Source organism: Phocoena phocoena, chromosome 17 (assembly GCF_963924675.1).
Source record: "Phocoena phocoena chromosome 17, mPhoPho1.1, whole genome shotgun sequence".
NCBI lineage: Eukaryota > Metazoa > Chordata > Mammalia > Artiodactyla > Phocoenidae > Phocoena > Phocoena phocoena.
In genome coordinates this window covers 39,420,764-39,435,492 of record NC_089235.1, presented here as the reverse complement: position 1 = coordinate 39,435,492, position 14,729 = coordinate 39,420,764, and the positions used below count along the sequence as shown (strand labels likewise).

General features: G+C 39.3%; 1 protein-coding gene across 1 annotated transcript in view; it reads left to right on the top strand.

Annotated features, from left to right (window-relative positions):
- Window positions 1–14,729, top strand: part of CDH17 (cadherin 17) — a 98,690-nt gene that overhangs the window by 29,732 nt on the left and 54,229 nt on the right. Inside the window, exons 4-7 of the mRNA XM_065895095.1 lie at window positions 10,577–10,711; window positions 11,640–11,778; window positions 13,972–14,130; window positions 14,238–14,437. Of these exons, the coding sequence (XP_065751167.1) occupies window positions 10,577–10,711; window positions 11,640–11,778; window positions 13,972–14,130; window positions 14,238–14,437 (633 nt within the window). The remainder of the gene's footprint in view (window positions 1–10,576; window positions 10,712–11,639; window positions 11,779–13,971; window positions 14,131–14,237; window positions 14,438–14,729) is intronic.

Genomic DNA, 14,729 nt, shown 5'->3' with positions numbered 1-14,729 from the left:
TGTACACCTATAGTTTATGTAGTATTGTACGTCAACTATACTTCAATTTAAAAAAAGGCCAAAATAAAAAGTAGGTTACATAGCAAAAAAATAAAGTAAAATCTGGCGTATACAAAAAAAAAAAAAATAGCATACTGTGCTCTCTCCATCTTCTTATGTGGAAATGATGTGGAAAACCCAGCCTTGGTAAGATGTACTTTGAGCTCTTTATTACAGTGGTGGGAAGGAGTTGTCCCACTTCCCTCATCTGTATCACTTGAAATATTCTTACCTGAAGTCAGGGAGGAACAAAGCAAGCTTTTTGCCCCATGAGGTTGATCCTTGGGTTATTAACATGTCCTCCAAAAAAAGAAAGAAAGAAAGAAAAAAAAAAGAACTAAACACCTACAGACTTCTCTCACTGAGGATTTTCAACTATCCCCAGCTCTGTACTCTCAGGGGCTTCCAGATCTAAGGATAGTATGATACATATCTCAGATAGGTAATTATTTTTCTTCTTCTTCTTCTTCTTTTTTGCTTCAAAGGAGTAATGTTATTTTATAATTCTCCCCATTTATTAGTTGCTTAGTACTTGATTTTTAAAAGTGCACATTAAAAAAATGAGAGTTGAATACAGGACTTTGGAATAAAGAGGTCAGGGATACCAAATAAATTGAGTCCGTTTTTAGTTTTCTTCATGATAATTAAAGATGATTCCGCAACGATGGCCATTTTACACAGCTCGTTCAGGAGGGCTTCTAGTACATGCAAGTGCATGTACTTGATACAGAGGAGGATCTCACGAAGTTTCAGTGACGACTAGAAATATCATAAGGTGACTATGGACAATCTATCAACACCTGTTGTTGTCACTGGACAGAGAATGCTTCCAGTTTTCCAATTCACAGCCGGAACCAAGCTCTCGGATCTTCCACTCGTCTTCACTGGCCAAAAGAAAACTTTGTAATGGCTGATATTTTTTCCTTACAATTTCAATGAAGCCTTAGATTGGATCACATGAAAATGTCTCCGCGTATCTTCCAGAACTCCCCAATACCTTCCTTAATAGCATATTCAGCACAGTTCTTGCACTCTTGGGATGTAAATCCAATTAATGCTCTCCCTGTAGTACCAATTCTCCGATCACTTGTCAATTTTTAAAATTTGAGCTTCTATGTAATGAGGAGATACATAATAAAAACGGTCCCCAAGGACACTGTAAGCCATGTATTGAGAGCCTTCTGAGGTTTCTGTAACTTCTTGATCTTCAAAACTCTCTACATTGCAAGCTATCTCCATTTTCCCTTCGTGAGGAAAAGCCATCGTTTGGACGCCCTTCAGTCCATTCACATTTGAGCCCCGAATGGCACTAGCGATCTGTTTTCCCAGAGCCAAGTCTTGATATCATCTTTGGTAACATTGCAGTTCATCACATACAGGCTAGCTATGATGCCTGATGTGAAAGTTTGTTTCTCAGTTTGCGGTTTCGCTCAGCTCCTGCCTCCCGCAGATTGGCTCTCGGCTGCTCTAGCGGCAGCATGAATCTCCTCACTGCAAAGCTGAAATTCCAATTTTGTTCCAACGCAACTGTCACAACACCCTGAAGCAAGCTGTTAAACCACATCTTCGGGCAGGTGCAGCTCCCAGGTCAGGTTTAAGAACACTGAAATCCCTCCTTGTGAACCAGCCCAGTTGCTTCCTTCTCTGGACAAGAGTGCGCTTCTCAGGCAGGTCAGACTCACCAAAGAGAAACACACTGCAGCCAGGAACACGTTGGACCAGATTCTCACCAAGGCTTCTAGCCACAGCTCCACACTTCCACTCCAACACCAGAGAGAGGGTAAATGGGAATCAGGTCCACTGCTCCCAGGCAAGGATGGATCCCCTCTTGAACCTCCATATCAATTGGCTGGAAGGCCTCCAGGCAGGCGGCCAGAATGGAATTGTGTAACTCAGCAAGAGAAGCTGCTATTGTAATGACTGATCTGTTGTCTTTTTTTTTTTTTTTTTTTTTTTTTTTTTTTTTTTGCGGTACGCGGGCCTCTCACTGTTGTGGTCTCTCTCGTTGCGGAGGACGCACAGGCTCAGCGGCCATAGCTCACGGGCCCAGCCGCTCCGCGGCATGTGGGATCCTCCCGGACCGGGGCACGAACCTGTGTCCCCTGCATCGGCAGGCGGACTCTCAACCACTGCGCCACCAGAGAAGCCCTGTTGCACTCTTGATCAGAAAATATATTGAACACTGATACCTCAGGATGTTTCTGTCCATTTTTTTTTCAAGAAAAGCTGCTTTCGCTGCGTTCTCAACAATGTATTATTTTCTTCTGGCTTCTGAAATGTTTCATAAACAGGCAGCCAAACGGAGCCCCAGTCTGTGTCCTGCGCACGCACCAGGCGGCACTTTTAGGGCGGCAGAGGCTCTCCGGGGAGGTTGCAGTGCGAGGTCTGGGCGGACACCGGCGCTGGGACCCCCTGCGCGGTCCCGCCCAGGTTCTGGTGTGGAGTGGCCCAGACCCACGTGGGCCGAAGGGTAACCAGAGGGACTCACTGAGGGCCCCGGGAGATTCCAGCAGGGGGATCAGCGTCCGCGGGCGGCGGGGCCCGGAGCTAGGGGCGGCCGGGCCCGGAGCTAGGGGCCGCCGGCAGCGGCGCCGCCCCGGGCCCGCCTCCAGCCTGCGACTACGCCGGCAGCTCCGCGGTTTGGGGGGACGCACCTGCGGGGATGGAGGACGTCGCTGTAGGATGGCCTCTTTTTTCTTTGTAATGTGTGAGATACAGCTTATATATCTTAAGATCTACCCTTTTGTTTTTGTTTGTTTGTTTTTGCTTTTGCGGTACGCGGGCCTCTCACTGTTGTGGCCTCTCCCGTTGTGGAGCACAGGCTCCGGACGCGCAGGCTCAGCGGCCATGGCTCACGGGCCCAGCCGCTCCGCGGCATGTGGGATCTTCCCGGACCGGGGCACGAACCCGTGTCCCCTGCATCGGCAGGCGGACTCTCAACCACTGCACCACCAGGGAAGCCCTGCCCTTTTAAAATGTCCAATTCAGTGGTTTTTAATATGTCACAAAAATGTACAACCATCACCACTATCTGATCCCAGAACACTTTCACCAGCCTCAAAGAAGCCCTGTACCAACTAGCAGTTACCCCCTATTCTCCTCTCCTCCCAGCCCCTGGCAAACACTCATCGACTTGCAGTCTCTAGAGATTTCCTTTATAGACATTTCATATAAATGGAATCATGTAACATGTGACCTTTTGTGTATAATTTCTTTTACTTAGCATAATGTTTTCAAGGTTCATCCATATTGTAGCAGGTATTAGTACTTCGTTCCTTTTTTTATGGCTGATTAATATACCATTGTATGAATATAATCATTTTGAATATCCAGTTGCCATTTGATGGGCATTTATGGCTATTATAAATAATGCTATTATGGACATTCATGTACAATTTTTGTGAGGATATATGTTTTCCATTCTCTTGGATATATACCTAGGAGTAAAATTTCTGGGACATAGTTAATTCAATTTTTAACTTTTTAAATAACTGCAAAACTGTTCTGCAAAACAACTGAACCATTTTACATTCCCACCAGCATTGTATAAGTGTTCTGATTTCTCCACATCCTTGCCAACACTTGTTACTTATCTGTTTCTTTATTGTATTGATAGCTATCCTAGTGGAGTAAAGTGATAGTTCTCTGTGGTTTGGGTTTGCATTTCCCTAATGATTAATATCTTTTAATGTGCTTATTGGCTATTTGTATATCTTCTTTGGAGAACTGTCTGTTCAAATCCTTTACCTCTTTTTAAATTGAATTATTTGTCTTTTTATTGTTGTAAGAGCTCTTTATATATTCTGCATAAAGTTTCTTATCATACACGTGATTTGCAAATACTTTCTCACATTCTATAGGTTACCTTTCACTTTCTTGATAGTTCATTTGAAGCACAAAAGCTTTTAATTTTGATGAAGTTCAATTTATTTTCTTTTTTGTTTGTGCTTTTGCTATAACATCTAAAAAACTCTTGCCTCATCCAGAGTCACAAAGATTTATGCCTGTTTTTTCTTCTCAGTTTTCTAGTATTAATTCTTAACATTTAGGCCTTTGGTCTATTTTTAGTTAATTTTTGTGCATGATACGAGAGGTAGGGATCTAACTTCATTCTTTTGCATGTGGATATCCAGTTGTTCCAGCACCATTTGTTGAAAACACTATTTTTTCCCCATTGAATTATCTTAGCACATTTGTCAGAAATTAATTTGACCATAACTACAAAAGTTTATTTCTGTACCCCTGATTTTGAATCCATTGATCTATATGTCTGTCCTTATGCCAGTGCCACACTCTCTAGAATACTGTAGCTTTGTAGAAAATTTTGAAATCATGCAGTGTTAAGTCTCCCAACTGTGTTCTTCTTTTTCAAGATTGTTTTGGTTATTCTGGGCCTTATACATTTTTATGTAAACTTTAGGATCATCGTGTCAATTCTACAAACAAGACAAAATAATTTTGATAGGGATTGTGTTGAATTCGTATCTCAACTTGGAGAACAGTACTATCTTAACAATATTAAGTTTTTCAAGTTTTGAGCACGGGATGTTTTTTCCATTTATTTAGATCTTCTTTAATTTCTTTCAACAATGTTTCGTACTTTTCAGTTTACAAATCTTGTATTTCTTTGGTTAAATTTATTCTGAAGTATGTTATTCCTTTTAATCCTATTGTAAATGGAATTGTTTTCTTAACATCATTTTCCGATTTTTTTTCTTTTTTTTCGTATATTGATCGTTTATCTTGCAACCTTACTGGACTTGTTTATTTGCTGTAAAACTTTTTTAGATTCCTTAGGATTTTCCATATGTAAGATCATATCATCTATGAATAGAAATACTTTCACTCATTTCTTTCCAATCTGGATGACTTTTATTTCTTTCTCTTTCCTAGGATTTCAAGTACAATGTTATATAGAAGTGACAAGATTGGGCATCATTATCTTGTTCCTGATCATAGAGGGAAAGCTTTCAGTCTTTCACCATTATGTATAATATTAGCTGTGGGTTTTTCTTAGATGCCCTTTATTAGGTTGAGGAAGTTACCTTCTATTCCCACTTTGTTGTGTATTTTTTTTTATCATGAAAGGTTGCTGGATTTTGTCAAATGATTTTCTGCCTCTATAGAGATACTCATCTGGTTTTGTCCTTTATTCTATTAATATGGGGTATTAAATTAATTGATTTTCATACGTTGAACCAGCCTTGTATTCTGAGATAAATTCCACTTGGTCATGATATATAATTCTTTTTATATGTTGTTGGATTCAGTTTGCTAGTATTCTGTTGAAAACTTTTGCATCTATATTTATGAGATATTGCTCTGTAGTTTTATTTTGTTATTTTTTTTTTCTGTTTTGCATATAAGGATGACACTGGCCTCATAGAATAAGTTGGGAAGTATTCCATACTCTTCTACTTTTTGGAAGCATTTGTGAAGGTTTGATGTTAATTCTCCCAGACTTTTTAGGTAGAATTCACCAGTGAAGTTACCTGGTCCTGGGCTTTACTTTGTGGGAAATTTTTTGATTACTAACTCAAGCTCTTTAGTTGTTATAGTTCTATTCAGACTTTTTACTTATTCTTTAGTCAATTTTGGTAGTTTTTATCTAAGAATTCATCCATTTCACTTAGGTTGTCTGATTTGTGGGAAAACAATTGCTTATAGTATTCTATTTCATCCTTTTTATCTCTGTAAGTTTGGTAGGTAGTACTGTCCCCTCTTACATTCCTGATTTTAGTTGTTTGATTCTTGTGTTTTTTAAAAAATATTTATTTGTTTTTTTATTTATTTTGGCTGTGCTGGGTCTTAGTTTTGGCACGCGGGATCTTTTTTTTTAGTTGCGGTGTGCGGGCTTCTTAGTTGCGGCATGTGGACTTCTTAGTAGTGGTATGCATGCGAGATCTAGTTCCCTGACCAGGGATCAAATCCAGGCCCTCTGCATTGGGAGCAGGGAGTCTTACCCACTGGACCACCAGGGAAGTCCCTCTTGTGTCTATTTTTTTCTTGGTAAGTCCAATTGAAGATTTGTCCATTTTGTTGATCTTTTCAAAAGACCAACTTTTTGTTTTGCTGATTTTCTCCTTTGCTTTTGTGTTCTCCATTTTATTAATTTCCACTCTAATCTTTATTTCCTTCTGCTTGCTTTGGGTTAGTTTATTCATCTTCTTCTAGTCTCTTAAGGTAGAAGATTATTGATTTGATATTTTCTTCTTTTATAGGCATTTATAGCTACAGATTTGCCTCCATGTACTGCTTAATCTGTATCCCATAAAGTTTGGTATGCTGTGTTTTCATTTTCATTCATCTAAAAGTATATTCTAATTTCCCTTTTAATTTCCTCTTTGACCTGTTGGTTATTAGAGTGTATTGTTATTTCCATATATTTGTGGTTTTCCCACATTTCCTGCTATTTGGTTTTAGTTTCTCCATTGTGGTTAGAGAACATATTTTGTATGATTTCAATGCTTTAAATTTATTGAAACTTGTTTTGTGATCTATCATATGATCTAGCCTGGAGAATGTTTAATGTATATTTAAGAAGAATGTGTGTTAGGATTTTGTTGGATGGAGTGTTCCATAGATGTCTGTTAGCTTCTGGTTGGTTTACAGTGTTGTTCAAGTCTTCTATTTTCTTGTTGATCGTCTGTCTGTTTGTTATATTCATTATTGAAAGTGAAGTTTTCAAGTCACCAACTATTATTGTTGAATTGTATATTTTATCTTCAATTCTGTCAGTTTTTGCTTCATGTATTTTGGGGTCTGTTGGTAGGTGCATATATGTTTATAATTGTTATAGAATCTTGATGGATTGACCCTTGTATCAGTATAGAATATCCTTCTTTTCTCTAGTAATAATTTTTATCTTAAAGTTTGTTTGTTCTAATAGTAGTATAGCTTAATTTCACCCTCATTTTGAAGGACAGTTTTGTTGCATATACAATTCTTAGTTGGCAGTCTTTTCCTTTCAGCACTCTGAATATGTCATTTCACTGTCTTCTGGCCTCCATGAGAAATCAGCTGTTCAGTTTATTGAGGATCCTTTGTATGTGATGAGTCTCTGCACTTCCAAATTCTCTTTTTTTTTTTTGCGGTACACAGGCCTCTCACTGTTGTGGCCTCTCCCATTGTGGAGCACAGGCTCCGGACTTGCAGGCTCAGCAGCCATGGCTCACGGGCCTAGCTGCTCCACGGCACGTGGGATCTTCCCGGACCGGGGCATGAACCTGTGTCCCCTGCATCGGCAGGTGGACTCTCAACCACTGCGCCACCAGGGAAGCCCTTTTTGTTTTTTTTTAAATAAATTTATATATTTTTATTTATTTATTTTTGGTTGCATTGGGTCTCCATTGTTGCATGCAGGCTTCCTCTAGCTGCGGCAAGTGGGGGCTACTCTTCGTTGCAGTGTGCAGGCTTCTCATTGCAGTGGCTTCTCTTGTTGTGGAGCATGGGCTCTAGGTGCACGAGCTTCAGTTATTGTGTCACGCACTCAGTAGTTGTGGCTCACAGGCTCTAGAGCACAGGCTCAGTAGTTGTGGCACATGGGCTTAGTTGCTCCACGGCACATGGGATCTTCCTGGACCAAGGATCGAACCCATGTCCCCTGCATTAGCAGGTGGATTCTTAACCACTGCACCACCAGAAAAGTCCCTGTTTGTTTGTTTTGTGCTTTATTATGATGAGTCTAAGTTTGAGTCTCTTTGAATTTATTGTGTTTCAAGTTCAGTGAACTTCTTGGAAGCATAGATTAATGTTTTTCTCAAATTAGGGAAGTTTTTGATTAGTCTTTCTTCAAATAATCTTTCTGCCCCTTTCACTCTTTCCTTTTCTTCTATGACTCTCATTATGCATGTTTGCTTGATGATGTTCCATTTGTCTCTAGGGTTCTGTTAATATTTCTTCTTTCTTTCTGTCAGGATGGATAACCTCAATTGATCTATTATCAAATTCACAAATTCTTCTCCTGCTAGCTAAGACTTACTGTTGGGCCTTTTCTAATGAATTTTTCATTTCAGTTATTATGCTTTTCAACTCTAGAATTCTTATTTGTTTTTTTAAAAAATAATTTCCATGTCTTTATTTATATTCTCTATTTGGTGAGACACTGTTATCATACTTTAGTTCTTTAGAGATAGTTTCCTTTTGTTTCTGAACCTGTTTAAAATAGTTAATTTAAAATCCTATTTAGTAAGTCTAACATCTAGACTTCCTTGGGGACAGTTTCTGTTGACTGCTATTTTTCCTATATATGGGCCTTACTTTTATTTGCATGTCTCACAATCATTTGTTGAAAACTGGACTTTATAAATAATATGATGTGGCAACACCAGAAATCATATCCCATTGTCTTCCCAGGATTTGTTGTTGTTGCTGTTTGTTTGTTGAATGACTTTCCTGAATTAATTCTGTAAAGTCTGTATTCTTTGCCATATGTAGCCACTGAAGTCTGTTTGGTTAGCTTAGTGTTCAGCTAATGACTTAATGAATTAAGATTTCCTTACAAGCCTAGAATCAATAAGTCTTCCAACCTTTGCCAATAGGCTCTGTGTACTTGTTGGGTACATCTTCAAAGATGTGGCAAACAGTTTACAACTCTGCCTTAGCCTTTACTTCCTGCTTGCACAGAGCCTCAAGGTCAGTCAGAGGTGAGAGATTAGGGCCTTCTAAGGTTTTTTCTGGGCATGTGCACAGCTCTACTTATGAATGTGGCCTTTTAGACTCCCAGAAATCTATTGGAGATTTTTGATGCTCCCCTGGCCCCTTCAAGGGACATCTCATTCTCAAGCTTTACCTTTTAAGTGTTTTAGTTAGAGTCTTATTTGCATCAACTGCTATCACTGTCTCAGGCAGCTGCAGTGTTAAGCAACTGCTGATGATTATTTTCAACAAATTCCCCAGGAAGAAAATTGTTTGCAGTGAGTGAACTCTGAGTTGGGTCAAATAAAGACAAGCTGCATGAATAGGTATTTCCAGGGAGCTTCCAGATAGGTTAGATAATATCAGTTCTTTGGGGACAGGACTTCTGGGAAACTCCAAACTCCTTCTACCCCCTACATAGTACCATGGTTGTGAGGCTGTTGGTTTTCAAGGCCACTGCATATCCTGAGAAAGGATGATGGAATTAGGGCAAGTCAAAGCAACTACAAAGCTTGGTTCTAACTGATAGTAATTTTCTTAAATAAACAGTCCTTGGATTTTGCAAGCCACAGTTCTACGCATGTAACACATCAGCTGTTTTTTTTTTTTTAATTCCATTTCTTGCCAACCGACATGAATACACTTGGTACTGTTACAATCATTATCTAGACTTACTCATGTTCTCCTTTTGTTACTTTACACCATATCATTGTTCTTTTGCTGATTCATAATTTATAGAATGAACATTTTAATGCTTAAAATTCATTAAGTTTATGTGTTATATAATTTTATACCTTTCTTTTTTTGACCATTTAGGAGTTTTCAACTTTACCAGTATTGTAGGCTACTATACTACAAGCATGCAGTTTATTGTTTAAAAAATATTTCCTTAGAATAAATTCTATTTAGTAATATTTGCTATCAAAGGCTACAAACATTTTATGTCTCAAGTTATTTCCAAAAGGATTATACTAATTTATATTTTCATCAATAATATGTGTGTTTATTTACATCCTTTACAACATTGACTATTAGTTTTTATTTTTTAAATATATAAAAATATATTAGGGGCTTCCCTGGTGGCACAGTGGTTGAGAGTCCGCCTGCCGATGCAGGGGACACGGGTTCGTGCCCCGGTCCGGGAAGATCCCACATGCCGTGGAGTGGCTAGGCCCGTGAGCCATGGCCGCTGAGCCTGCGCGTCTGGAGCCTGTGCTCCGCAATGGGAGAGGCCACAACAGTGAGAGGCCCGTGTACCGCAAAAAAACAAACAAAACAAACAAACAAACAAAAAATATATATATATAAAATTATTAATGAGGTTGAACAACTTTTACATCTGCTTTATTTTATGTGAATTTTCTATTCTTGTGGTCTTAAAAGTATTATAGCTATCCCATGAATAATCATTGGTATTTTCTTTACTTCTGAAAAAGTGAGATTGTCATATAGAACTTTATCAATTAAAGCCACTTTTAAGTTGTTTTCCTTAATATTAAAATGTCTTTTAATCTTTGTCACAATTTGTAGAAGTACTAAATGACATCTTTTTTATCCTAGAAAAGAAGCTACCCTTTTTAATGTTACTTAAAAGCTAGTAGTATTATAGCTTTCCGATATTCCCAGAAAAGTCTCATCTAACTTTAGCTACAATTTAAAGCATCTACTGGCTTTCGTCAATGTACTGAATTATGTCACATATTGTTTCTTGAGGAAAATGTATTTTGAATGTACATAGCTAACGTTCAAGCAGACTTTTAGAATTCATCACTTTAAAAGCTTAGAATTTCTTATTTTAGTGATTGTACAAATGAAAACGTTACCTGAAATTGGTGACTTACTACAAATTCTACAACATTGTTTTTCCTTACAACCTAATCTAATGTTTGCTTTTTCCCAGTTTAAGGCCAGTCCTCTTGCTGTGACTTTCAAACTAACTGGGGAGACAGATGACGTATTTCAGATACAACCAGATGGACTTCTGTATCACAGCAAAGCCCTGGACAGGGAAACAAGAGCTGTTCACAAACTCCAGGTGAACTGAGACCAGACAAAGGACACTAACTCTAATCTCTCTGAGCATTCTTTGTCCTGGAAGTATCACTGGCACCTTCTTTCCTAGCACAGAATCCTGTTTCAGCTCTCCTGACACTAATGACATGATTTGCAAATCTCATTTGTCTTTTTTAATTTAATTTTATTCTTTAACAACTAGAGAGGCGTGTGGCAAAGGTATCCTCTTTTTTAGGCTTTATGACCAGAGTAACCCAATTTATATTGCTAAAGCTCTTAGATGGCATTACTCATCAAAATGAGTGGAAACCTGGATGGCACCTGGATCAAAACTAGCCAGTACTTCTCTGATATTTCACTGGTGTCTGCCTATAGCTGTTGGGTGGGCTCTGGACCCACAAAGAAGGCGGCACTGGTACTAGATGGAGCTCCTTTGGGCCTTGCAAGAAGCAGAAGTAATCAATGACCAAAGTCAGAGGCTGCCTAGAGAGACCCTTCTCTCTCTCTTTCCCCCTTAGTTTTCATGGTTTGTATCTCTATCTGAATGATAGAGAGCTAGTTGTGGGGAAAAGAGCAAGCCAAAAGCTTTCTGTTTAAATTTTACTACTGGCTCTGCAGATCAACCACTAAAATGCCTCTGTAACAGGACATATTTTCATACCCTCAAGGGTCAAAGTGTTCTTATTTTACTGATTCCAGCTATTTATAAAAAAAGCATGTCCAGTGTCCAGCCAACCCCACTGCTGGAAAAACACAGTCATGATTAGATTGATTTAACTGATAGGGCCTCTATTTTAGCAGCTCCCAATTTGGGCTCTTATGGGTGTCTTTCTCCCCTGTAGTGACCAGGTTATTGGTTATTTGGGCTCTAATTTATTTCAAGTGACTTTTGAGTGTGTGATATGAGGTCCAAACTCACCAAGGAGGTTTCCATTTCCTGTCAACATCAGGTCTCAGCCCTGGATGCTCACGGCAATACAGTGGAGGGCCCAGTCCCCATCACCATAGAAGTGAAGGACATCAACGACAATCGACCTGTGTTTCTCCAGACAAAGTATGAAGGCTCAGTAAGGCAGAATTCTCGCCCAGGTAATAGGCAGGAGCCTGGAGATATCTGTGGAAAGATGGAAGTGTAACAGGCAGAGGGGCAGATTTGTGTGGCTAACATGTGTAACTAGCATTCATTAAGGACTTACCATCTTATTTAAATTTTATTTATCTTATTTAAACTTCACAGAAATCCTCTGGGAGTTGTTTTGTTATCCCCACTGCTCTAGGACACAACTTCTCAACGTTGGCACTATGGACATCTTGGGCCTGATAATTCTTTTTTTGTTAGGGGCTGTTCTGTGCATTATAGGATGTTAGGCAGCATCCCTGACATCTATCAATGCACCAGATGCCAGGAGCAACACTTCCCTTCCAAATTGTGACAGCAAAGATGTCTTCAGACATCACCAAATGTCCCCTGGGGGGCAAAATCACCCCTAGTTAAGAATCACCATTTTAGGGTGAGAATTTAGAACACCTTACAGCTTTAGAACATTCTGGAAAGGTAAGCTTACTCTCCCACATCCTCCCAGAAATCCACATTCTCATGGTCACTGCTGGCTTCCAGTTCTTTTTCTTCTCTGACTTCAGCTCCTAGCTATGACTCATCCCTTCACTCTTTTACTTTTCATTTCTACAAAAGCCCCTCATCAAAGCATAGGTGTGTGTGGCAGGCTTTACTGAAGATTTAGAGGAATGAAGGAGCATCATGTCATAACAGTGCACAAAATAAACATGAATATTAGACTGTGAGTTCTCAGAAAGACTTTTGGCCATTTCCATCAACTCACTGTCAAACTTCCCTCTGTGTCACTTAATCGCTATCTCTCACTCTTCAATGCCCACTTCCAATAACTCAGGAAGCATATTCCTTCCACTTTATTATGTGGAGCAATTTCACGTGTCTCTGTCCCTGAGGTTGCATACCAAAGGTTCACCACTAAACTCTGCCAAGTAATAATCTTCCAGGTCTTATTCTTTACCAATAGGGTTTTCTAATTCAGTGATTCTCAAACTTTTTGGTCTCAGGCCCCTTGTATTCTCATAAAAACTATTGTGGACTCCAAGAAACTTTTGGTTATATCCAGTGGTGTGCTAGTAAATTTTAATAACTGTCTCTCTGGGGAGAAAAAAACCCTGATTTGTAGAATTTGTCAATTTCTGTGGTATAAGTACTCTCACCATAACCTATTTTAAGCTACCACTGGTGTTAATAATTGGCTCACAAAATTTCTGAAAATTCAACTAGGTCTCACGAGTTGACTCCAATACGTCACTGGTTATATCTATCAATATTTATCGTATTTGAAATTAAAACTGAGAAATTAAAAAATATTTATTTAGTGATTGATTTAAAGTAATAAGCATATTTTAATAAAAATAACTATTTTCAAAGACAAAAGGAATGTTAAGAAGAATGGCATTGTTTTAATCTTTGCACATCTCTTTAATGTCTGGATTAATTGAGAACAGTTGAATTCTCATTTCTGTTTCTGCATTCATTTTGTTGCCATATGCTGTTTTGGTTGAAACATTTAAAGAAAAACTCTCCTTACACAGTGTTAATAGTGTAAAATAACGCTTCAGATAACTGTGGATATTCTTTGATACTAGACCAAAACTCAACAAGTGGTGGTTTCTTAAATGTTATTTTCAATGTAGAATCCGAAACCATATTAATGCCTTTTTTGGGATACTCCTTTATGCTAAAATCCATCAAATTATATTTTTTTGTTTTTTTTTTTTTGCGGTGCGCGGGCCTCTCACCGCTGTGGCCTCTCCCATTGCGGAGCACAGGCTCTGGACGCGCAGGCTCAGCGGCCATGGCTCACGGGCCCAACCGCTCCGTGGCATGTGGGATCTTCCCGGACCGGGGCACGAACCCGTGCCCCCTGCATCGGCAGGCGGACTCTCAACCACTGCGCCACCAGGGAAGCCCTTATGTTGTGATTTGAATGGGTCTTTCACACATGTATGACCCTAAAAATGGTCTCAAAGACCTCTAGAAGTCCCTAGACCATAAGAAACCTCATCCTAGAGGAAAGGGGCAGAATAAAGAATTAAGAAACCTCATCCTAGAGGAAAGGGGCAGAATAAAGAATTATTTCACCACTGATATGAATTATGGCACCTTCCTCCATTCTATTTCTGCCTCTTAGAAGGCAAATGTGTCTGTGGTTGGTTTGGGTTTCAATTAATATCTTTTTTTTCTGGGTACATTTTGTTAAACAGGAAAGCCCTTTATGTATGTCAATGCTACAGACTTGGATGATCCAGCCACACCCAACGGCCAGCTTATTTATAAAATTATCATGCAGCTTCCCAAGGTCAACAATGTCATGTACTTTCAGATCAACAACAAAACAGGGGCAATTTCACTTACTCTAGCAGGTAAGTTAAGTGATGTCCTCATATGACTCTCTGAGGCAGTTAAAAGGACCTAGATCTGTATCACCTTCAGAGACATTTCCTTTTCTTTTCTCTCCTACTTCCCATAGGATCCCAGGAACTGGATCCTTTGAAGAATCCTTCCTACAAGCTGGTGGTCTCAGTGGAGGACATGCGAGGCCAGAATGAGCATTCCTTTAGTGGCACCACATCTGTGGATATTACGGTGAAGGAGAATATTTGGAAAGCACCAGAACCAGTGGAGATTGAAGAAAATTCAACTAATCCTTACCCCATTAAAATCACTCAGGTAGTGCCCAAGGAATGCCTAGAGCCTACCCAGTCAATCAGCACTCACATTGTAGGGGCCCACCCTCATGGTCTTCACTGACATTTCTGCATAGCATCATTAGGAAGCAAACTAAATAGACAAGGTCTCTGGCCCCAAGTCTCTGGAGTTTGCCATCATGGGTAAACTCTGGACTTTACAACTTGGATTCAGATATATATGTGTGTGTGTGTGTGTGTGTGTGTGTGTGTGTGTGTATATATATATATATATATATATATATGAGTTTTAAAAGAGAACTTCACTCACCTTC